Raw genomic sequence first — 24,716 nt, forward strand, 5'->3', positions numbered from 1 at the left:
TGAGCGCGCTGTAAATATTAAGCGACTTTGTCTGAAAATTTTTGTTGTACAGTAAACTGGCATACTTAAAGCTACTTCTTGCATAACTTTATATATTTTCATGAAAATGCATTCCCTGCCTCGTCATCATTTACCATAATTATTTCACATTTGATGGGAGACTCAAAAAATCTTAATGCAAAACGGCGGCTCTGTGTATTTAAAGCAAACAATGCAAGGGCATTTTGACACGAATTTATAACACCATGGATTTTCAAGCATTAATCATCGCGATGACCGTGTGCTTGTTTGCTTTCATGTTAATAACAATGGCAAATCTGCGCTTTTTAATCAGTTAACACAGGGTAAGCTGCAAATCTGCTCCCACTGAATGTTAATGAATGTCATCATAAAAAAAATGCTTTTCGCACAAACAAATAGTAAAATATTTTTTTCTTAGTCACAGAAAACATTTCTCATTTTATCAGTTGTGTGAGCACACGTATAGCAGTTCTATTTGGGGAAAATAAATAAAACCACAAATATCAGCATATTTATTATAAAATAAATGGATTAAGAAAATCGACATTTTATTAATCCAGACAGTGAAATCTAAAAATGTAACAAAGACCAAGCTGTAAGGTGACTCTCTGCTGCCCCCTTCTGTTTTGTTTTAGTTACATGCTTAAGAAAATTGATCACAGGTAGGTTACTGGTAGGCGTAAGATATGTAGATAAGCTGAAAATATGTGGTCTAAAAAAATATATGGGCCTCAGATTTTCTCATAATTATACTATACCACAAATATTGAAAATAAAATTACGTCAAAAACACATAAAGCAATTTACAAGTGATAGAAAAAAGAAAATAACCACCACATAAGTTAATATATTTCTGTATTTGCTCTCGTCAGGGTGTCCTCATTGTGACCCTCAAGGGATATTTATCTGTAGGCAAGGGGTGGATAAATTGATTTCTGTATTCTTGTATTAACTTAATTTTGGTGAAATAGAAAAAGCACCATATATACAATTGCATTTTTACATGTTAAGATTTACATTTCCAGTTTGCTGTACTGTTTTTACTTTTTTCCTTGTTGTTTATTGTAGTGTTACTAATAGTGCTGTTGTTCTGTGTTTATCTGTATGCTTACATTTGACAATCTCTTTTGATGCTATCAAAATATATTTGGGCATTGAGCGGCAAAAGAAGCGCATAAGATGCGCAAAAGGCCTGCAAGAAATCCAACAAGTGCAATTAAAATGAAAATGAGGTACTGAACAGTGCTTTTGTCAGTTGCAGTAAGTTCATTTTAAGATATTTAGGGCCATTATTATTTAAATTGAAGACCAACATGAATCGTGTAAAGAGGAGGAGAGAGAAAAAAGAAATGAACATTTAAAAATACAATGTGACTAAAAGTGTCTTTGAATCTATTAAATAATATCTGGACATTTGAAGATTTCCCAAGGCCTAAAATTGAAACAAAAACAAAACTGAAATAAAGCAAAATACAGAACGACAAAAAAAAAAGAAAAAAAAAAAAGAGAGTGGTGAAACAAAAAAATAACACAGGTGAAATAATAACAAAGAGGACAAACGTAAATTAAATAAGCTAACAAATAATCTAAGTCAATAAGCCAACTACAAAAAAAACAACAAAATGCCTAGATAATATGTAATTTTGAAGTTAAGGAAATTTGCCATAATTGATGAAAAAGTAAACATTTCTATAGATAATTGACTAGGTATAGTGATGAACGGCTGAAAACATTGTCTGGTGGTATTTTTAACCTCTGAAGATGATTCTCTTTAACCCAAGAAGCAAAGTCTGAAACTTACCTCGATTCTGTGAGCACTTTGCTGATAATAAATTTGTCCACCAGCGTTTTTTTTGTAGAAGAAGAAGAAGAAGAAACAAAGACATGTAACATCCTTTGCTATCATCCAGTTTCCCACTTGCAAAATGTTTTTGTTGTTCTGCTTTATGAACATTTAGAAGAAAAATTTGAATTCGAGATTTCAAGGTCTTCCATCAAGCATGGTACAACAGGTCACATTTCTAAAGCTTGTAATTCAACTGTTCCAGATAATAACATATCAAAAAGATATGTGAATTATTTTTTTTCATTTAAATGAACTATTTAAAAGCTGTGGGAATTATACAGCAATCCCTGCTATCTGTGCAGCTTCAGTGTAAACTTCTTCCGCCTGTTTCTTGTATTTCTGCGATAACTCTTTAGCCCTTCTCACTTCCTTGATATTCTCTTCCAGGTTGTCATTCAGTCTTCCTTGTTCTTGGTATGTTTCTGCTGCTCCCTTCACTTGCTCAACCATTTGACTGCTGCTCCGGAGCAGCCAGTCTATAAGCTGAAGGAGTTTGGCACCCTTTGAGACGGTGGCTTTAGCGCTGTCTGAAATACCCCTGAACTCATTCTGGACTCTCTGCAGACTCAGAGGCAGTGGTTCCTCCTCAGTTTCTCCCCCTGGGCCCACAGGATCCAATCTGAGAGAGAAGTCATAGCCCTTCATCTTCAGAGACACCCTGTATGTAGTCTCTGACGGCAGAAAGGTGGACAGAAATTAAATCAACCAACAGAAAAAAAAAGAACCACCTGCTTATATGCTGCTTTAAACAAAAATTGCTTGCTGCTCACCCTGCTCCTTCCTGATGGTCCCTATGCACTCAGCAAAAGCCAGGTTATCAACGTCTGTACTGTCGCAGCTCTGTCTCAACTTTCTGATGTGTCCAAGCATGGCTTCATGGTGTTCCTGCTGCTCATTGAATATCTCTGCCACGTCAGTAAATCTCTGATCCAACTCTGGCACATTCACCCGCCTCATCACCAGCTTTCCACTCCTTTTCTCTGTCGGCGCATCTGGACATCGCACGAAAGACACAAAGACAGCAGGCAAAAAGACAAGCGTGAAGTAGAAGAAGATTCTGGTATTCATGCAACATTTCAGTGCAGACGTGAAACGCAGACATGGTTTACCATTGTGAGCTGAGGGGGGCCGTCTGGCTGACTCAGCTTCAGTCACTTCAGATGGAAGTCCAGGCTGCAACAAAGGCTGCCTCTGAAACAAGAGAGACGCTCCTCTCATATTTATACACACACAGTGTTGCCCTCATTCAATTAATCCCTTGTAAAGATGTTTTAAGAGATTTAAAATGTATCTTTTATTTGCTGAAGCAAAATCTTATGATGTACAATTTAGAAAACTCCAACAATTAATATTAAATACACTCAAATCAGTGTAAAAAAAAAAGTCATGTGTTTTTAACAAACTCACCAGTAGTAAAAAATAAAAAAAAGTTTGTGTCATATAATGCTAATCTTTACTAAGAATGTCAATAAATGTGTAACAATTGAGCAAAACAATAAGAACAGCAAAACCTATTATTGTGCTTCAAATACAAAAGAAGTCGAGATCTAAAGAGAGTTTTGTTTACAGCCTCTCAGCCAAAACAGATCTTCTGCAAATAATACGCTCGAGAAAACTACTGAAGCTGGACAGAAATCTCCATTTGTTTAATTTTACTCGCGAGAAGTTATAGAAACCTCGGTGCGATGTATCGGCAGCATACCTCGCTGAGACTGTCGCTGGAGACGCAGCAACAGCAGAGCAGACGGAGCATTTTCACCAGCTTTAGTGTCCTCTAGCTTGTTTTTAGGTCACTTATTGTGTTCGTGAAGTTTTTGTCGTCCACATTCCACATGACGTCAGTGTCACGCGGGCCATGAAAAAAAAAAAATCGTCAGCGCTACGCTTGAACATTGTGACAGAGGTGTGATAAAGCTCGACAGGTGCGTCAGGTGACACACACACAATGTAAAAGCACTGAAGACCTTATACTTGCATTTGCACCGACGGATATGTGACTACCAAAATGATAGTGTAGCTACTCCAAACTGTTATGTGGTTACATTTTATGGATTTTATTGGCAAATGTCGCTAAATTTGTAAAATTAATAAAGTTGAAAAAATAAAATAAAATACACAGACACAGCCACAACAGTCAAAATTAATCATCATCAAACAATTAGGTCACAAAAGGGAAAGAAAATGTAAAAAATTCTTTAAACAACTGCTTTGTCCAATACGGAAACTGTTACAAATACATACCAACCTAATCTTGCCCCTGTCAGTTATCAATAACTAAAGCTGTTTAAAAAAAAACGCATCTGTGAAAATCAGATTGGATGAGGACTCACGTTTATTTGATTACTTTGTGAAGAAATGTTTTCCAAAGGTTCCTCTTAAACGTTGCACTATTTTTTTTTCACGTCAACAATTTAGGAGGATTATGTAGGCTAAGTCCATGTAAGTTTCTCTCAGGGAACAAATATTTGTTCTTATTAAACTCAACCGAAGGGGGCAGCATAATGCCTTCTCTGGAACTTCTACGCAGCCTTGAGGATGGAGAAGAAGACGTCAAAAGAGGGGAGATACAAAGCTAAGCTGAGCACTAGCTTACTAAATTAATGTTCAGTCTCCCATAAGTGTCTAGTTTCTGTCTTAGTCACCCTATTAAGAAAAGTGACATCTAACATTCGTTTTTAAATTTAAAAATTGAAAGCAAGTTGCTGTCATTGTCAGTACGAACAACGCTACTGGTTGCTGAGCGACAACAAAAGCCACACACCGCTGGCAGTGAGCCTACTATTACTTTACGCGAACTAGTCAGTCAAATACCTACCTGACATGACGGGCGTAGCGTCTCCGGAGAAGGCAGCAAGCTCCAAGAAGAAAAGCGAGAGGAAGTGTGCCTCCAAAGAAGAATACAGGCAGCTGTCCGGCATCATGGCAGGCATGAACATTCTGAGAAAGCAGGTGCAAAGATTTGCTTTATTGCATGGGAGATGTGTCTGTTTAATACATGTGACCACCCAATTGTGTTTGGTGTTTACCTCAAGGGTACACTCTGTGACGTGAGCCTGGTGGTTCAGGGGAAACACTTTCCTGCCCACAGAGTGGTCCTCGCTGCTGCCAGCCACTTCTTCAGCCTCATGTTCACCAGTAAACATCACACACGGACACATACAAACCAAAACAAAACGTTCATGTTGAGATGGATGCGGCAAAAAATGAACAAATCTCAGATTCTGCACCACATCATTGCAGATTATGTTTAAAGCTACAATCAAGATTTTTCTGTACGATCACTCAAATTTACTTTGAATATAGATTGTTAGAGTAGACTGGCAAGTAGCAAAATTTTCATATTTCCATTTTTCTTCCTTTCTTAAATGCACTTTAAAAACAACAACAACAACAAAAACTTTGTGCATTTTTAAACCCTCCAATGAAAGTCTATGCTTAGTACGTCTAATTTCTAAAATAACACAATGTTCGGTTTGGTTTTCTTTTGCATTACGTCTTTTTTTTTGTGTTCAGCCAGAATGATGGAATCAATGTCTCATGAGGTGGAACTGAGGAGTGCTGAGCCTGAGATCATTGAGCTGTTGATTGAATTCATTTACACAGCAAGGTAAAGTTCTGCCATATAACGCTTTGTCATAAATATGTAGTTTGCGGTTCCCTTTCGGTCGATCCACTCAGTACAACACTCATAGGAATATAACGCCCCCACGTGGCCTGACTGAAGACACCTTTAATCACACCTGTTGGACAGTGATGGGCGATAATGGGTGGCAGGCCCTACCTGTATATAAATAACCTATCATCACTGACGGTTCTAAAAGGGATTTGATATCTCAAAAGAAATGGTATAACATTGCTTGAAGGACCTACATAAACAAACAGGGGGGTCACTCACCTCCCTTGCTGAAGCTATGTGTTGCACCTCGTTCCTCTTCTTTAGGGAACAGTGGTTATATTCATAACATAACATTTTATTAAAGAAAGTCCAAAGGTTTCTAAACGGGGTTTATGTTCTGCGACATTTTTGTGTGTTTTTGTTTCCCCTCGCGCCAAGTGACGCGTCTTTGTGTGTCAGAATCTCTGTGAACAGCAGCAACGTTCAGTCGTTGCTGGACGCAGCCAACCAGTACCAGATCGAGCCAGTGAAGAGGATGTGTGTGGAGTTTCTTAAAGGACAGATCGACGCCACAAACTGCCTGGGTACATGCTTGAAATGCAAACCCAGTTCCAACAAATTACAGAGATTAGTTGTGTTAAGTTTCTCTTCCTGTCCTTCTGCAGGTATCTCAGCCTTAGCAGACTGTATGGACTGTCCTGAGCTGAAGGCCGCAGCAGAGGACTTTTTCCAGCTCCACTTTACAGAAGTCTATAAACTGGATGAGTTCTTGCAGCTGGATGTTACACAGCTCACATATTTGCTCCACCAGGACAAGCTCACTGTTCGTGCTGAGGCTCAGGTACGCACAAATTCAATTCATAGATTGAGCCTGGTAACTTTGTTTTTCTGATGTGCTTCTTTTCGTACGTTTGCGTTTAGATTTATGACGCGGCAGTGCGTTGGCTGAAATATGACGTGTGCAACAGAAAGCAGTACATGGTGGAGGTGCTGGGCTGTGTTCGCTTCCCTCTGGTCTCCAAAACCTTCCTGTCAAAGACCGTGCAGGCAGAGCCGCTCATTCAGGACAACCCACAGTGTCTCAAGATGGTCATCAGTGAGTAGGAGTAGGAAACCGAGCTAAAGAACCAAGAATCAGATCTGGCATTTATGGAACAATCTACCTTTCCAAATTAGATCTGCTCACAGCCTGGATCATTTTAAATCGCTTTTTAAAACTCATTTTTATTCTTTGGCATTTATTTGAAGTAGTGTTTTGATGCTGTTTTTATTAATTTGTGTTACTGTCGTTCTTGTACAGCACTTTGGTGCAGTTTTATACCTGTTTTTAAAGTGCTATGTAAATAAATTTGACATTTACATTCACATAGGAAGAGATTAGGGGTTTGCTGTGCATATCAGTAATGTTGTTAAAAGAAATCATGACTTGTATATTATAAAATCTCCTGAGAGGTAAACTAATGAGCATTTACATGAAGATAAGCATTTTATTCAGAAGAATAACTTTGGTTGACATCAGCATCCCACTTCTTTTCTCCAAGGTGGGATGCGTTACCATCTATTGTCTCTGGAGGACCGAGAAGACCTGGGAGAGAGCAGCCGGCCACGGCGCAAGAAGCACGACTATCGCATCGCCTTGTTTGGAGGCTCGCAGCCTCAATCCTGCCGCTACTTCAATCCCAAGGTATTAGGGATATATATGAACACACATCTGCGCACGAGTGCTATGATGTTGGCGCAGACGCATTTGCTAGATTCATCCTTTCAAAACATTTGAGCATCTCTATAAAATCATGTCTCTCAAAGTGTGGTGATGTGTCGACGTTTTCCATGCAGGACTCCACCTGGACAGACATCCGCTGCCCCTTTGAGAAACGCCGCGATGCCACCGCCGTCTTCTGGGACAACGTGGTGTACATCCTGGGGGGCTCGCAGCTGTTCCCTATCAAGCGAATGGACTGCTACAACGTTCTGAAAGACAGCTGGTATTCCAAGCTAGGTCCGCCCACTCCTCGCGACAGCCTGGCCGCTTGCGCATCTCAGGGCAAGATCTACACATCGGGCGGGTCAGAAGTGGGTGAGCATCAAGATCCAAGATAAAAACCTTTCAGACGTTAGACTGAGTTATTTTTATTTCTACTAATGGGGATGCAGACAGTAAAATGCTTTAGATTGAAGTAGTTGTATGTGTGAGGCTCGTGGTCATTGGATTTCAGCGTTGTTTGCGTGTGCGTCTGCAGGCAGCTCCGTTTTGGACCTTTTTGAATGTTACGACACAAGGACAGAATCATGGCAGGTGAAGACCAGCATGCTGTTGGCCCGCTGCAGCCACGGCTCCGTTGAAGCCAACGGACTCATTTATGTTTGTGGAGGAACGGTGGGCAACAACGTCTCTGGGAGGATCCTCAACAACTGTGAGGTGTATGACCCCAGCACACAGCAGTGAGTACATGTGTGACTGAGAAAGGATAGGGAGTGCGGTGAAAATGTTAAATGAATCTGTGACAGTGAAGCTCTGAGAGTTTAGTGAGGTTGAATTAATTAATTAGAGGATCGGCACAGACATCATGGAGAGTGTAATCAAGACTGGATCTGGTTAACCTTCATATGTTTGACACAAACAATTCTCCTGTCATCCAAGTTCAATCCAAAGATTGTATAAGGCTATAATAAAGTGAAGAAGTTTCAAGTTTTTGAAAATTGCATTTTAATAGTACATCCTACCAGAAGTCCAAGGAAAACTATAATTTAACTTGATGCAGAGTAGACTTGAGGATTTTTTAATTTTTTTTATTTTTTATTTATCCAGTACATTTCAGAAAGGCTTTCTCAAACCAGTAGCTCTTAGAATAAAACAAGCAGCTGTTGTCCAGCTGGTAACTTATTTTCTCCTAAACACCTAATTGCACAATTTCAGATGGCGAGAGCTGTGTGGGATGAGAGAGGCCAGGAAGAACCATGGACTGGTGGTTGTCAACAACAGGATCTATGCTGTGGGAGGACAGGGGCCTTTGGGTAACTGCCACCACCACAGGGACCAGTACGGATTGGTAAACTGTACATCAGGGCAGCTGCTATACGAGGATGTTTTTTGTGTTCTTGAAGGTGGACTGGATTCAGTGGAATATTATGACATTGCCAGCAACGAGTGGCGAGTTGCCTCACCAATGCCATGGAGGGGCGTGACGGTAAAGTGTGCAGCTGTTGGTGATGCAATCTATGTGCTGGCAGGCTTCCAGGGGGTGGGACGGCTCGGGCACGTCCTGGAGTACCACACTGAAACCGACAGGTTGGTATTGTAGCTTGCTTTCCAGAAATTCTAACTACTATTTCTTGAAGTTGTTTTTTGTTGTTGTTTGTTTTGCCTTGAGATTTCTGCGTGAAAGCACGACTTGGTTACCTTTATTTCGAAGCAGCCACATGTACACATTTCTATCTTGCACTTTTTCAGGTCCTTGACTGATTCAAATCGTACTCATCTTTTTCTGCTGTCAGGTGGGTGACGTGCAGCAAAGTGCGAGCGTTCCCCGTCACCAGCTGCCTGATCTGTGTGGTCGACACGTGTGGAGTGAACGAAGATGAAGATATGGACCTCATAGACTCTCAGCCGCATGCCGCGTCCTCTTCCTTGGCCCCCACCTCGTCCCCCTCGTAGTAAAAGAATCTTATCTAGTGTATTTTAATTTTCGAATGTATGTTTACAGTTTTGAAAGAAACCGATTTGAATCACAAAAGGCAGGGATTTTCATTTTTTGTTCCCTAGGAAGATTTGATGGCTCACTATTGTAAGAATGCTCTCTTACAGACATGTTTTTACTACATTATTTAACCTTTAACTTATATTCAGTCTAAAACCGCAGTTGTTTTTATTTTACCTGTTGCATTTTTCTTTAATTTCGAGCAAAAGCTTTAGTGCCACCTTGATGCTTTATAAATAATGCCACATACAGGCCTTTGAAGAAAATGTGTCAACATTTTATTTTCAGCTGTAGTTACAAGTAAAACAGTGGGAATAAAAACAGGAATGTAAATTCTGTACTGCTCTCATATACATTTTTAATACATAATTGTAGACAGGACCACATGAGTTAATGTTGAAGAAATAATGTCATAAAAAATATGTATAACATTACTGTGTATTCATAAATCGCAGAAGTCATAATGGCGGTGGTCATCTTGCCCCTTTGCCATTTTTTCTTCTTTTTTTTTTGTTTTTACTTTTGCAACTTTCATACCAGTCGTGCGTCAAATCATACCGACTGTGACCACTGATGATTTTAAAGTAATTCACTATAATCTGCTTTGCCAACAGAAGGTCAGTAATACCTACTTTTATTTGCCATATTTCATAATAAACGACTCTCCCAAAGTAGGAGCACCAGAAACAGAGTAAAATCATAAAAGAACCATGTTGTAAAAGTTCTGAAAAATTTAAAATCCTGTTTGAGATATGATCATTTTATACAAGTCAATGGGTTTAAAACGGAAAATTGATCTGGAGTCATTCCCTTTAGCTGCCACTTAACATTGCTTACTAGTTGATATTTTCAAGAGTTAGCACACAAAAAAATTTACTTTTATTTTTTAACGGAAGGTTGTTGTTTTTTTTTTCTTTCTAAATTTTGACCAATAACATTGTGTAAAAAAGCAAAACAAAAAACGATTCAGAACTCCCATCTTTGCCAAAACTGTTTGTTAGTTTTAGTTCATAAATCAGTAGAAAAAGAACCATATTTCGAAGTTTAGCAGTAGAATATTTTTTTCAATACAAGAGAGGCACAATTACAATTTCCCCGTTATCCACTCGTCAGCTCTGTTTGACAATTCCCATAACTTCCGAAATCTTTAGTTTCAAAAGGCCTCGTACATGCTTCAATCTAGTTGAGTAAAAATCAGTCGTTTTGACGCAAAAATTGAGAAAATCTTGAATGTTAGTATTTTCTATTTTTGGATTCGGAACAACTGTGTCTGCTGAAGAACGTGGAGCACATTTTTCTCTTCTTAGGCGTTCTTTGAATAAATAACCCAAATCAGCAGCTTAGACCTCAAATAAAACTCAAATTCCTCTTCTGCCAGACAAATCCTGATTGGCCCATTTCTAGTTCATACCTATTGGCATCGCTTTTATTACCTTTGTAATAAAAACACTGTTCTTTTACATTCAGTGTTTAGTCCTTAAGCAAACATGACTGAGTAAATATAATTAGTATATTTATTTTTTAAAAATGCCTGTAAAATGATGCACATGGTTTGAAACAGCTGATCAGCGAAGTTTATACACCGCATTTTAGATTGGTGTGTAAACCGATCTAAAATCGGTTAAGCACCTGGTATATGCAGGTGCTTATACCAGTGATAAGCACCTGCATATCACTGGTAGAGGTTAAAATACTGCAGAGCATGACAGTAAAGATTAAAAATATTATTCTCCTCCAAAGAATAACCCTTGAAGGTCCTTGCGTTCTAGATCTGTGCATTTCTCACTGCCTCTCTATCAATCCTCCTCTTCCTCACTCATAAGGAGAGCGAACCTGTTGTTTATCTCCTCTGAAACCCTCCCTCCACCCTGAGATTGTCCTCTTCCGCCTCTCCCTCTCCTCCCTCTGCCTCTACCTCTCTTCTTCTTGCCTAATCCGAAGCCGGAGGGGTTTGCCTTGAGGCTGCAGTCCTTCACAGCGTCCAGCAGGCAGAAACAGAGCTGTCCAGATAAAGATCCACCAGGCAGCAACGACTCCACAGGACTGCCTCCTTTCAGGTACCTGAAGAGGCCGTGTACCAAGGTACCGCTGAACAACCTAAGCAAGAAGGATTTTCTTTTTATTACAGGAAATCTAGCTCATACATCAACAGGTGGTTGAATATGTAAAAAAAACAAAACAAAACTGTTTTAATCGTCTTACAATGACACGTTGGGCTCGGGCAGCGGCACCAGCAGCAGCTGATTCAGGCACAGGGCACTCCAGAGGCAGGACTGCCATTGGCTGAGGCAGTGGGCCGCCCCGACGTCCACTCCCCGTCTTTCACCAGGTCTCACCCGCTGACGATCTAGTGCTGACAGAAAGCTTCTCTCGGCGGCCCAGTTTGGCTGTGGGGCTAGAACGTTTCACGCGTTAAGAGGCGGATCTCTGACTTGACGAACTGCATATTTTCAAATCAACTAACCAACGGGTATTTTACGGGGAGCTCCAGGCTGATTGCTCAATGTCAGCTCTCCGTAAATCATGCCTATCACTAAAGCCTTCAGCAGGGGCTGTGAAGGTGTTGGTGTGGCCTCACGCAACCAGAATCCAGTCACTGCAACAGCAAGCTGCAGATGGAGAGGAACCGGAGCCAGGGCCGCCTGCGTCACACCCAAGACTTCATACAGGGCACCAAGGCGCACTGCAGCAGGAGCCTGGATATGACATGTATTGAAAAACAACCACAGTCAAACAAGAAACAGTTCAGCAGACAAACCCAAGGTCGTATCAATGGGGATTTTTCTTATTTCATCAGTCAAAAGTTTTCAGGCTGCTAATGAATCAAGCAGAGCAAACATTTTCATCAGTCAAATCATTCAAACTGGAACAGACCTGTACTCAAATCTGTATGCATAGACGATTAAAATAATGCCTGGTTTGTTTTTTTTAACTTACTTTATAATTAATGATTTTGCAATTGAAATCAACATTTTAAAGAGTTTAAACTCTTCAAAATACAAAAGATTTGCAAAAGCACCCTCAAACCTTTTCACAGTACAATCACACATCTGTTATTCAGTTTTGTTCCCTGCCTTTGGACTTGTGATGCCATCCACAATGGATTGACCATAAAATGTTAATTATTAACTTTTTAAATAGTCTTTCCCTGCCTTATTTAATGGTTCTCTTCAACCTTCCAACTAAAGAGACTGAAGTCAACCAGCTGTTTTGGCTAAGATGTTCCACGTTCCAGATGGGAATATAAAGATGACCGAGCTTTTGCATTCGCAAAAACATGGAACGGTTTGCCTTTTCATGCAAGCAATGTGTAATTTTGTAAAAATATTAAGACGCCTTGTATGATTTCTTTCCACTTTGACAGTTTGCACCAACTAGTTAATGAACCTCCTGCAATACCGATAATTAATACAAAATGTGTTTACCTGACTGAGCCCATCCAGATGTATATGGCTCCAAAGGATGACTGGTTCCACTTGCTTTTTGCTGAGGTTTAGGTCCAAACGGTCGTACTCTTCCACAAAAATTGGAGAACCAGAGCCATGTAATTGTGTTTGTAGTGGAGCTGCATTGAACATGTGTTCTGGCCCCTGCTGGCCCCTGCCTCTACCACCTCTTCCTCTTCCTCTGTCACTTCTTGTTCCCTGCATTTGGACTTGTCCTGCCTTTGCCAGTTTTGCGCCACTAACTGGGCTTGCAGTGTTTGCAGCATTTTGCAGTAGAATCCCATACACAGCCTGACGTATTGGTCTAGAACTACAGTGGCTGCTGGCTAGTTTGCTATTCTCCACCTGCGGGATGAGAAGGACCCTCTGCATGACAAAAGCATCAAGAGCAAGAGGAGACAGCTGTCCCCGTGCTGCAGCCAGAGACAAGCACTCTGGCAGGTGTGCCAGACCAGATGTCTTCCCCCTCGGAGCTAACGTACCTTCCGAGAACCATGGAGCAAGAGAGCTTTGAGCCTTGATGTTGTACTCTTGCATAGCAGCCAACAGCTGGGAGCTGAGCTCACCTCCATGTCCTCTCCTGCCTGCCCCAGCCGCTCCATCCATTAACCTGCTAACCTCCTTCAGTGCCTCTGTCACATTTGGAAACGATGACAGCCAAATAAGGATGCCCTCGATACGAGAAGCAGGTGCCTTCCCCCTGCCTCGGCCACCGCCTCTTCCTAATGCACTCACGTCTATGAGAGCAAGGAGGGTCTCAGTCTCTTTTGGAGCGCTGTAGTCATTACCCGTTAGGACTGCACATAAAGGCAGCAACTCGCGATTCATGCCCCCAAACCAGCGGCACAGAGAGTTAGTGGTGTAACATCGGGATGGGATGTAGCGCTGAGAAGCTTTTCCGTTAAGATTGGTCCACTGGAAAAAATTAAGTGGCAGATAACCAGCTGACATAAAAAAAAAAAGAGAGAGGGAAAACAAGGGGACATAAATTGCAGGGTAACCAACAAAGTGCAAGTTATTAGAAAGGGTTATTTGAATCATCAACAATGTAGGAACACTTTCTCTTCAGTCACACACCTGGAAGGTCAAATATGTAAAAGTCGCTGTCATTTGTCAGCACTGGACAGTTCCACTGGTGTGCTAAGCAGGCAATCTCCCAGTCTGCCTCTGCTGGACACTGTACCAGTGGGATTCCTCTTTGATTTAGGACCTGAATGAAGACTTTCCTTACGAGGATTGGGAGGACAGAGCCATTGCGACCATGACAGATGCTGTCTGCCTCCTTTATCTTGGACTGCAGACGCTGACGCAGAGTAGCGAACTTCTTGTCACTTGGGTCCATTCCTTAATATAATAAAGAAAAAAAAACTGCCTTAATAAAGTCTGTTGGAGCAAGTCCTTTTTCTTGTTCAGTCATACCTATCAAGTCCAGGGTTAGGAGAGACAGTAGTTGCCAGGTGCAGTGTGTTTTCGCACAATCCCAAGCAGAAATAATTTTAGTAGTGTCTTTCAAGAAGCAATTGTTGTCTCCTACCAATTTGAAGCATTATAAGGCAGTGCAATTTGAAGTACGATGTTCTAAGACAAGATTGTACGTGAGGAAACATTTGGGAGAGACGAAAGTCTCACCAATTGGTAAATTCACCCTAATATCAGACAGTGTAATGCTCTGACAAAGAGCACTCATTACAAGACCATCAAATAAAGTTCATGGCTAGATAATTAGAATATGACTGAACAAACATAACTTATTATAAATGTTACCAGAAGCCAGGACTTTCCCTCTAAGAGGAAAAATGTCACATTAGTGCAAACATAGTAAGCCACCTATTATTTATCATGCTGTACTCTGGAGGGATGATTATTTGAGCTCATACCATTCCAATAATTTAAAGTCTTTTTCACCAGTTGCCAGAAAAAGAGACAGGTAATTTGTGGGCATATGCCACTACATTACATTGAAAGAGTGATCGACAGTAAAACATCAATTGAGCTGAAAGAACTGACCGCAACTGTATCCTTACCCCCATCCAGCACCACATATGGCTCGATTTTGCAAATTTCCAAAGCAGATAGGAACTCGTTGAGGAAGCAGGCGAACGCATCGTAGTCGCCCCCATGCTGCTGATCAAATCCGTAGTTGAAATACAGGCGGAAATAGAGACTGCAGCCGTCAATAACCAGCCGACTATCCCTGAACCTCACATCTTGAAGGAAGTTTCTGTTGGACTCCACATATGTAGTCAACCCCTGAACACCCATGACATCCCAGTGCCTGCAAGATGAAGATGAAAGCAAAACAGACAGTGGGAACAATGACGCATGGGCAACGATCAGTGCAGGACAATAACAACTAGTTCGTACGATTGGCAGAATATTAAATACTAAGATTTTTTTTTTTCTCTAGTTACCTTTCTAGTTGTTTTCGCGAATTATGACACAATAACATTAACTACAGCGACATAATGCACATACACCAAGCAAGTAATTTATACTTACTAAGTTGTCATACACGCTGCAGGTAGGAAGTTAGGAGCAGTACATATGTCACTTAAACTTGTTTTCTTGAAATGCGAAGTTACTTCCTTGTTGGTTACATTTCAAAATAAAGGTGTAGTCTGTTATAAATCTGTTGAGATTTTCTCTCTTCATTCTCCAAATTTTGAAAGAAAAATAAAACACTAATATAAAAAAACAAACAAACCTGAAAAACAGACGGTCTATGGAAGGCTAATTCAAGACAAAAACGTACCCATTATTTCGCTACAGTAGAGCTGCAATCTCGCGAGAGAACACGAGAACGCAAACCGCTAGCAACCGCGCTAGCCAATTTCGTTTTTTCGTGTTTGAAAATTTATACCGTACTGCAGTGCCTACAATGTCCGGAGGAACAAACCTCGGTTTTCCGGGGATAAACCAAGCGTTGGCACATCGCAAAAAAGACAGCAGTCCCTCTGCTCGGTTCTGGGAGAGTCCGGACACTTTAACCCAGCTGGAGGTGGTGCGACAGTGGATCGGGAAGCACTACAAAAAGGTAGCTAGGTGGAAACGATAGCCGCCCCCTGCTAGTAGTGACCCTGCACACTGTAAACAAATCTTTTCTGCTAAATAACTTCGCATGGGGATGCTCAGTTTTTCTTTGAAATATTACAGAGCTGCACTGCCGTGACGTTTAGCGAAAAAATAGCGAACAGACGTATAACTAAGTGTAGGATTATGTTCATTGTTTAATTTCTTTCGATAAATTGGGGATATTGCTTGTAAAGTGTAAGAAATTAACTTTTTGTTCTATTTAACAAAACCATTAATGGAACAATGCCTTCTTCTCCTCTCAAAATCTGTTTTTGTGTGCTAGTATGTGCTGGTGGACGCTCCATCTTGTCAGGTCCTGGCTGCAGTCACCTTGCAGCTTCTCCAGTTCCAGGAGGATGCCTTTGGCAGACAAGCTCCCAACCCTGCTCTTACAAAGCTTCCAGTGAGTATCCCAGTACTGCTTCTTCTGACTGTTGTCTAACAAACCTCCCACACCAGGGGTACTTTTGCTGCCTTTCTTGCTACCTAAAATTTATGCTGGTATTGCTAGTTGCTGTGTAAATACCAACGAATTAACGGTGATGTAGAAGTAATAAGCACCTGCGGGCTAAAAGATGAGATGTTCAAGCATGCTGATTTATCCTTTGTACATTAATTTATAATATTTTCTGATGTCTTTTTTTAATTCTTATTTTCATTTATTTAGGTTCTGGTTCAACCAAAATAAGCCAACTGTTATGAAACAGGAATAATATGCAGCCTGATCAAACTAAAATAACTAAGTGACCCTGAGTTGTTAGATGTTCTGTATTAGATCCACCTAACTACAATTCACTGCATTAGTCTGGTAACAGAATATGGGAACTTTCTTCTAATTGTTGGTTGTCAAAGCTGGTACTAATTGGCACACAGTCAGTACTCAATGTCATGTTGCAGACAGCTCCATTTTGTTTCCAAAGTTTCATCGGGTACAGAACGACAAACTAATCAGCGCTTGTTTTCTCGTTGATTAGAACAAAATCTTTGCCGTTCCCATTAGAAATGCCCATTTCTAATGGAAACTTCTGTTAACGTCTGTTAATATGTTTTCAACATAAAACTTAAAGATTTCATCATCAGAGTAAATGATGAACATTTTCTGAAACTGGTTAGCTAGTTTGATCCATTCTTCAGGCACATTGCTTCCTGGACTTGCAACCAGGCGGTGGACTCTGCCACATCCTCGGCACTGCTTACAAATTCAAGGTTGAACAGGGCTGGTGGGTAACAAGCATCCTGCACTTTTGCTCCTTCATATCCGGCTCTTCCCCAGACAGAGATGCTCGATGTTATTCCTTGTTTATCTTCACATAGGAGAAGGTTTGACCTGCAGAATCCGTCAAGAACTGAGAGGAACGTCGAGATGTTTGGTGTGATTGAAAAAGCTTTAATCCAGGTATCAAATCTGCAGATGTGTAAGAAAACTCACAGACATTTATACGAATGACTTTATATTAAACGATTGTGAACCTTTTGTGTCATCAGAACAACTGTGTCTCCATCCCTGTGGTATTTATTGACCCTACTGTTGACCTGGAGCTGTCCAGCACACTCACCGGCATCATCATCAAACACAAGGTAAAGCGATCCGAATTGTAAAGTGAAGGAGAAAATATTCCCTTACATTTTGAACAGAGATTATATTTCTTGTGAGGATATATCAGCACTGTTTAGCTCTGATGCGAGTGACTTTGCTCTCCATAGGGTGCAATTACTGAGGACAGTATAATGGCCACTCATCACATATACGGCTCACTTGCTTCTACAGAGGAGGGTCAGTAAATCTTCATATATCTGTGCTTTGTAACATATGACCGTTTTCTAAACTTTTCTTCTACTCAATTTTTTGTTCACATTTATTGTCAGATGAGTGGATGCGTCCCGTTATGCGAAAGGATAAACATGTTTTGGTCCACTGGGGCATGCACCCTGACAGGTAATGGAAGAGAATACATCTCTTAGCATAATTGACTTCATGAGGCATTATTTGTAAAACGTGCGCAAACGTAAAGGTTAAACACAGCAGGTTTCGTTGACCCTCTGCCATATTCACTTGGCTCTTAAAAAATGTAACTCTGTTCAACAGTTATGACAGCTGGCTGTCTTCAAGTGATGTGGAAGGAGACGTCGAAGACGTGCCGCACGTGGAGAGGCCGTGGAGGGTTAGTTGGACACGATGCACAGAAATGAAAAATGTTGACAAAGTTTGGTCACCATGTGTGTTTAAAGATTGGTTTTCAGCTCTGCAGAATTTTAACCTTCACATTAAAACGTTTAAAGTGAAATATTAACAGAACAGCTGAAGAAGCTAAGGTGTTAGCAGGGAATCTCGCAACAAATCTATAGAGACCTCTGCCTGATGTCTCTAGCTGCTAACATGCTAACAGCTCAAATTCTAGGCAGTAGAGAGGATATTTAATAGTAACAAGTCCTAGATGGTGGCAGAGATGACATTGGAAAATAGGATTTATCCTAAATAATGAGCTAATAACTTGTGATCTACCTTTTATTTTATGCATTCCTCCGTTCATGATCATTTTTCAAAATGATTTGTGTGTGTCTGTGTGCTCCAGGTTCATGCTGGTTGGGTTCTGGACACAGACGTGTTCAATGAGTGGATGAATGAGGAGGACTATTGTGTAAATGAGAGGAATCTGCCGCTCATCCTTCGACAGCGAATCCACCTACAAGAAGATCAGGTTCGTGTGAATTTGTTCGCATTTATTGTTGCGTCCAAAACGTTGTGAAGACAACATAATAAACACAATTACGAGTGTTAAAAATCCATCATGGCAGTTAAAAAAATATATTTTTATCTTCTCAGTGTTTTATTTTGATTCCAGTTCTTTGCATCCTATGAAATTGTTAATGCTTTTGTCAAATTAGGTTGCACTCCTGATTTAAGTTTTCCGCGTCTACCTTATTGTTTTGCCACAGGACTCCAAGTCCACTCCGTTCAAAAAGAGAAGACGCTCACCCTCTCCTTCCGCTGATGGCAGAAAAAAGGGAAGGAAAGGGTAATTGTTAACTGCACCTTTGAAACACGCATATGTTTTTGGTTTCCAGCCACAAGCTAAGTTGTCAGATTTAATATGTGTATGTGCGTGTGTGTGTGCTGACACAGGAGAAGGCGTGGCCAACAGGAGGAGGAGCCAGAAGAAGACCTGACCAAAGACATGGAGGATCCAACGCCTGTGCCAAATATGGAAGTAGTCATTCTACCCAAGAATGGTAAAACTTCTAAAACAGCATCCATATCTAGTAAAAATATCTAAAATTGTGATTTTATATATTCAATCTAATTTTTTCTTCGATTTATTCTCAACTTGTGTAGTGAACCTAAAGAAAGATAGTGAGAATACGCCAGTGAAGGGAGGCATCATGGCTGACCTTGGTAAGGTCGCACGTGCTACAGTAAATGTTCCTGAAAAAACTTTAAGCAGAAAAACTGTAAACATTGACTTACTATTATGTGCATACATTTTATTTTTCATTCTTGATTTTATTTCAGATGATCAGGAAGACGACTTTCCCGGAAGGGTAAATATTTTATTTATTTTTTTCTCTTTTACAGTGTCAATAGCAACTTGTGTGTGACACAAAACTTCTGTAACAGAGAAGAGGATGGAATATTCTTGAAAAATAAAACTGATGTATTTATGTGAAATATTGTCTCTAGGAAGAAGATGAGGGAAGAAGCGAGATCCCTCGCTTATCAGAGGGAGAGGACAATGTCACTGAACAAACTCATCATATCATAATCCCAAGCTACACGTCATGGTTCAATTATAACAGGTAAACAATACACCGACTTTTAACTGTTTAGCTTTTAATTAAGTGATCATCATAAATGAATGATTTCTAAAAACATCCATGTAAATGTTCTCCAGCATTCACTCGATAGAGAAACGTGCTCTCCCTGAATTCTTCAACGGGAAGAACAAATCGAAAACTCCTGAAATGTGAGTGCCTCTCAGCCATCTGCGTGCGATCCTACAATGGCGGCGAAGTTTATTTTAGGTTCGATTGTCCCGTGTGCATTTTAGCTTCCTGGCGTATCGTAACTTCATGATCGACACGTACCGACTCAACCCCCAGGACTACCTCAGCTCAACGTCCTGCAGGCGCAACCTCACTGGAGACGTCTGTGCCCTTATAAGGTAGGGGTCTGTACGAGTGTGAAGTCGCGCGGTGGCGTCTGTGCTTCAATAAGATGTTGTTTGTGCCCAGGGTTCATGCCTTTTTAGAACAGTGGGGTTTGATCAACTACCAAGTGGATGCGGAGAGCCGACCCCTCCCTATGGGACCTCCTCCAACCCCTCATTTCAACGTCCTGGCCGACACGCCGTCCGGGCTGGCACCCCTGCAGCACAAACCCCTCCAGGTCGGCTCTGTTGCTCTTACGTAGGACTCGCATTTCCAGATTTTTTTTTATTTTTATTTTTTGAGATTTCATTGTAATGGCTGTTGTTCTCGCAGGTGTCCGCCTCACAGCACATGTTGAATTTCCCAGAGAAGAGCAGAGAGAAACCTTTGGACTACCAGAACTTTGGTCTGCGCACCGACATCTATGCCAGGAAACACCCAAAGGTCCACTTCAGGACACAAATTGTATAAAAAAAGAACTTAGAATGCAGACCAGCTAGAAGTCGGTGCTTAATTATGAAATATAAAGATAATAATAAAAAAAAAAAACTGTTTTGACATTCTTTTTTTGGAAATGAAATCTGAAATTTGTGTTTTTTTCCATCAGTCTCTTCAGTCGATACTCGGTAGAAAAATAACTAACTATATACTATCAAACGCCATAAATTGAAGTCTGAAACTTTTCGCTACGTCTTCTTTACAGACTAAAGGAGCAAATGCAGGACGAGAATGGGCAGAGCAGGAGACATTGTTGCTGTTGGAGGTGAGACTGAAACGTTGTATTTCTTTATACTCCAATGTGGAGCCAGACCTTATAAATGGTTTAAATCTACATTGTAAATGTTCATCTTTTACTGCGTTTTCACCTTTTTTCCACCTGTTCAGTACATGTCATCTGACACAGAAATATGTCTTGTCTTTCAACCATGCCACCTGTCAGGCCTTAGAAGTGTACAGGGACGACTGGAACAAAGTATCAGAGCACGTGGGCTCCAGAACGCAGGATGAATGCATCCTACACTTTCTACGTTTGCCCATCGAGGACCCTTACCTGGAGGACTCGTCGGCCTCTCTGGGGCCGCTGGCGTATCAGCCTGTGCCTTTTAGCCAATCGGAAAACCCCGTCATGAGCACCGTGGCCTTCCTGGCGTCTGTGGTAGATCCGCGTGTGGCGTCAGCCGCAGCGAAGGCGGCGCTGGGTGAGAATCGATCGAGTCGATGTGAGGTGTTAAGCTTTGGGTAAGGTGTTTTGACCTGTTTTTGTTCTTTTTGTTTTTTTTTCCCCAGAGGAGTTTTCCAGAGCACACGAAGACTCGCTGTATAAAACCTCTGATCCATCCAACCAGCCAGAACAAACAGGTAAAACAACAAACGCATAAATCCCTCCAGAATGCCTGTCTGAATCCTGCGTGTGTTATTGATCAATTTCTTTATCGAATAGATGCAACGGAAGCGGAAAGACTTGACTCCAGCTCCCATCAGGTTAGAAAGAGGAAAATTAGTGAGCGCGTTCACCGATGGTGTCGGGTGTTTCTTCTAGTTTCAGTTTGCGCGTGTTGCAGGTCCCTGTGAGGCTGGACGGAGTCAAGATGGAGCCTGGTGTGCCAAAAGTGGACGGAGATCTTGTTAAAAGAGAACATAGTGAAAGTATTCTGACGGAGGAGGGTGAAGGTATGTTTGTGTATGTGTGTGTGTGTGTGTGTGTGTATAATGAGAACTTTTCAAAATACTCTTGAGTATCTGTGTAAGATTAACTGTAGTTTATCCGTGTTCTAGTCAGGGGGGAGGATGGTGAGAACAGGGGAGAAGGGGACGATGGGAGGAGAGGGATGGAGCTGGACCTGGTGGAGGGAAGCGTTCCCACGGCGGCAGCAGCAGCTCTGTCGTCTGCTGCCTCGAAGGCCAAGGTGAATCTCACCCTTCAATCACATGACTATTTAAGGAGGATTCAGTAGTTCTAGTCTCTTAGAACTGCAATCATTGAGACTGCATACACTCGCCTTGTATGCCTCTAAAAAAAATAAAGTAGAGGAACCACACACTGAAATCTGCCTCAGCCACTTATCGAGTTCTTCTCTTTGTTGACATCTACTATAAATTGTTGTTTGTCTCTTAAAGGTTGTGTTTTTCCCTCTTGGTTTTGTTTCTTGTAGCACTTAGCAGCAGTAGAAGAGAGGAAGATCAAGTCTCTGGTGGCTCTACTGGTGGAGACGCAGATGAAGAAGCTGGAGATCAAACTGAGACACTTTGAAGAGCTGGAAACCATCATGGACAGAGAGAAGGAGGCTGTGAGTATATGTATGCTTCACTGTTGCCCAAATTTGAAACTCTAAGCCTCTCGCACATTTAAAGTGAGATAAAGTTTACATCTGTGACTTTTTCAGTGTATAAAAGGCTCTTGAATTTGATCTAAGTGCTTTAATAATGTTTCCCAGATTCTATATTGTCAGCCTGTTAGTGGAGATATCTGGCATAACTTGATCTCAAACTTTGAGGAATTTTCATTCAAGTGAAGCACTCAGTAATTAAACTTTTACATGTCGGCGTGTGTGTGTGGTGCAGCTGGAGCAGCAGCGCCAACAGCTGCTGACAGAGAGGCAGACTTTCCATACTGAGCAGCTGCAACAGGCAGAGATGAAGATTCGCCAGCAGAGGGAGCAGCAGGGCCAGCCGGGTTACACAATGCAACATTCAGGTCTGAACCAAATACACAACTATCAATTGAAAGATGGCACTTTTTTTTTTTTTTTTTTTTACACTTATCCTCACATTAATGTCCCTACTGTGTTCAGTATTGATACTTTGGTCTTACGTTCTTCAGGCCAGTCTGTGGCCAACAGAATGGTACCTGGAGGAAACGGTCAGACGATGGCCCCTCGACACCCCGGAGCTCCAAATGGGATGTGTGAGTATTTTTCCGCGGGGTTTCACGCGCTGCTATTATTTTTCATTTCCTTAAAACTTTTAGAGTACTTACTGAAACTGTCTGGTGTTTTCTCAGACCCGTCGTCGCAGCCTGATGGGATACCGTCTGCTCAGCCCACTCCTCCGTCATCCAGCCACAGCTGAACTGACCAGCATACAAGACGCACATAAAAGAAGTCTGCTTTAATAAAGAAGGATGACTAGATTAAGTGTTCAAGTCAATTGTTGGTAGTCCATTGTTTCTAGACTGAAAACTTTGTGAGCACATAAAACCCAGCTGATGTGTGTTTGGTCATCAGTTGAGTTTGTCTTATATTTGTGAAATAATTGTTCTCTGGCATCAAGAGTTGAGAAACTCGACTCATTAAAGTAGCTTTTTTTTTTTTATGAATCTTTGTGTGTGCATCTCTGTGTTCACAGGAAAATCACTTGAATTTGGAGAGTTCAGAAATCCATTCTTACTCTGGATAATGATATCCTAAACTTTAATTCTTTACAAAATGAAGTACTTGTGCTTGAAACATCAGTTGCTGATTTAAAAATGTTTCGAAAAGCCTACGAGAACTTGCTTTTGTTTTCAGTCAGTAGCACTAAAGCCTGTCCTGACTACTTACTTATTCTTAAGAAATGTTTAATAAATCAAAGGATGAAATGTTTCACTGCTGTTAAAGAAAACACAAGTAAAAAAAAAATTAGTGACTCAATGGGTTACTATTTCAGAAATTGTAAAATACCGTGGGTACAAAAACTTAATTTATGACCCATTTGGCGCTGCAACCCATCATTAGAAAATAGGAAGGTTTCTGTACAGACCCACAGCTCAGGTGGAGGAGGATCTGTGGACAGGACTATCTCTATGAATTAGATTTTTTATTTTTTTTAAATGGAGGAATGGACAGATGAAAACCATGAAGAGCTCTGGTTGCGGTTTGTAGGGTACACAATCAGCGTGGACAAACATGTTCTGGTCAGATGAGGCCAAGATAAACTATTTGGCGCAAATATAATTGTTATGTAGTAGCGACGTGATGTCCTTGCATGTGTGAGCCAATCGTGTTCCTGCGCAGGTGTTTGCAATCATTAGCTGCTCACCATCACTCTGACCCTGGTGATTAGAGGCATCGTTGGCTGGAAGAGCGCTGTCTGAGACAGGGGTCCTCAGATCTGGGCCTGGAAGGTTCCTGCTTCAACACGCTTCAGACCAATAGCCTAATTACACCCTCAGTATGTAGGCAAGTTCTCAAGGATCTGTCTTTCAGTTTTCTGGTTTGAAAAATACTTTTGAGCTCCTTCAGCATAGCCTTGCTAGAAAAGACATGGGAGGTTTTTATACCCACATCCCACACTGAACTCTAATTCTGACAAATTTAGCTTTCTTACAAATGTTAACAAGAAATTAATTGTTGGGGCGGTCTTAAGTAATTATACCAGGACATCCTGTAGTTACATTTGGATTATTGGCACATCAACAAAGACTGAAATTTGACTGAAGTGTTTCTCACAATCACTAAAGACCGGTCTTAATGGATATTTTGAAGTACCTGCAAGCAGATTGTTGGCTCAAGCTATAATGTATTCACAGCCGGTTGCTGATGCACCTTGTGCATGAAGTAGATGATAGGAGAGCAAAGATGAAGGTATATGAGACTGTTTCCAAGTTGTTCTTTGTGTCTGATGTGTCAATGAAAACCTCTGGAGGTGAAGCCAAGAAGGCATTCTGAGCCGAAAGGGGAACCACCTCACCGAGTCCTTGAAATGTGGAGAAGTGACAAACTCCAAGACCCCCAAAACAATATGTTCATGAATCCAAGTGTTGTCATCAAATAAGCCAAATGGATTATCTCAGGCATTATCAGCGCTGTAGAGTTACAAAACCATCCGTGTCCAAGATATCAGCGTCATGAAAACTTGTAAAAAGCTGGAGGTCACTGAAAAAAGGAAAAAAT

At 41.1% G+C, this 24,716-nt stretch overlaps 4 protein-coding genes across 7 annotated transcripts; 2 read left to right on the forward strand and 2 right to left on the reverse strand.

Moving 5' to 3' along the window:
- Positions 1 to 510: 510 nt before the first annotated feature.
- si:ch73-345f18.3 lies at positions 511 to 4,764 on the reverse strand. Its single transcript, XM_044138380.1, has 5 exons — positions 4,683 to 4,764; positions 3,570 to 3,660; positions 2,977 to 3,058; positions 2,638 to 2,859; positions 511 to 2,538 (listed from the first exon to the last, which is right to left on the reverse strand). Exons 2-5 carry the CDS (start codon positions 3,618 to 3,620, stop codon positions 2,141 to 2,143), a joined length of 753 nt encoding a protein of 250 aa, XP_043994315.1. The 5' UTR covers positions 3,621 to 3,660; positions 4,683 to 4,764; the 3' UTR covers positions 511 to 2,140.
- On the forward strand, positions 4,362 to 9,517 carry klhl7 (kelch-like family member 7). The gene is made up of 12 exons (XM_044138379.1): positions 4,362 to 4,816; positions 4,900 to 5,002; positions 5,381 to 5,474; positions 5,943 to 6,067; positions 6,149 to 6,324; positions 6,405 to 6,579; positions 7,025 to 7,167; positions 7,320 to 7,560; positions 7,724 to 7,925; positions 8,401 to 8,498; positions 8,589 to 8,772; positions 8,979 to 9,517. Exons 1-12 carry the CDS (start codon positions 4,688 to 4,690, stop codon positions 9,136 to 9,138), a joined length of 1,830 nt encoding a protein of 609 aa, XP_043994314.1. The 5' UTR covers positions 4,362 to 4,687; the 3' UTR covers positions 9,139 to 9,517.
- A 250-nt stretch (positions 9,518 to 9,767) lies between these two features.
- aste1b (asteroid homolog 1b) lies at positions 9,768 to 15,651 on the reverse strand. 4 transcript variants are annotated; one of them, XM_044138377.1, is made up of 8 exons: positions 15,524 to 15,651; positions 14,833 to 14,902; positions 14,652 to 14,748; positions 13,705 to 13,971; positions 12,607 to 13,571; positions 11,646 to 11,877; positions 11,384 to 11,576; positions 9,768 to 11,278 (listed from the first exon to the last, which is right to left on the reverse strand). In XM_044138377.1, the coding sequence occupies exons 2-8, from the start codon at positions 14,887 to 14,889 to the stop codon at positions 10,978 to 10,980; spliced, it is 2,112 nt and encodes a 703-aa protein (XP_043994312.1). In that variant the 5' UTR covers positions 14,890 to 14,902; positions 15,524 to 15,651; the 3' UTR covers positions 9,768 to 10,977. The 4 variants fall into 4 exon arrangements, with proteins under 4 accessions (XP_043994312.1, XP_043994311.1, XP_043994310.1 ...); XM_044138376.1 differs by lacking the exon at positions 15,524 to 15,651 and adding an exon at positions 15,127 to 15,249; XM_044138375.1 differs by having other exon boundaries at positions 14,652 to 14,902.
- smarcc1b (SWI/SNF related, matrix associated, actin dependent regulator of chromatin, subfamily c, member 1b) lies at positions 15,391 to 23,155 on the forward strand. The gene is made up of 28 exons (XM_044138373.1): positions 15,391 to 15,661; positions 15,983 to 16,102; positions 16,834 to 16,919; positions 17,014 to 17,095; positions 17,185 to 17,277; positions 17,404 to 17,473; positions 17,566 to 17,635; positions 17,786 to 17,861; positions 18,273 to 18,398; positions 18,637 to 18,716; positions 18,824 to 18,930; positions 19,034 to 19,093; positions 19,211 to 19,239; positions 19,379 to 19,494; positions 19,590 to 19,661; positions 19,746 to 19,859; positions 19,930 to 20,083; positions 20,179 to 20,289; positions 20,549 to 20,608; positions 20,786 to 21,044; positions 21,133 to 21,204; positions 21,287 to 21,327; positions 21,408 to 21,516; positions 21,622 to 21,752; positions 21,999 to 22,133; positions 22,408 to 22,540; positions 22,667 to 22,750; positions 22,847 to 23,155. The coding sequence occupies exons 1-28, from the start codon at positions 15,506 to 15,508 to the stop codon at positions 22,912 to 22,914; spliced, it is 2,814 nt and encodes a 937-aa protein (XP_043994308.1). The 5' UTR covers positions 15,391 to 15,505; the 3' UTR covers positions 22,915 to 23,155.
- Positions 23,156 to 24,716: the final 1,561 nt, after the last annotated feature.

The sequence above is a fragment of the Gambusia affinis genome, linkage group LG14 (assembly GCF_019740435.1).
Source record: "Gambusia affinis linkage group LG14, SWU_Gaff_1.0, whole genome shotgun sequence".
Taxonomy (NCBI): Eukaryota; Metazoa; Chordata; class Actinopteri; order Cyprinodontiformes; family Poeciliidae; genus Gambusia; species Gambusia affinis.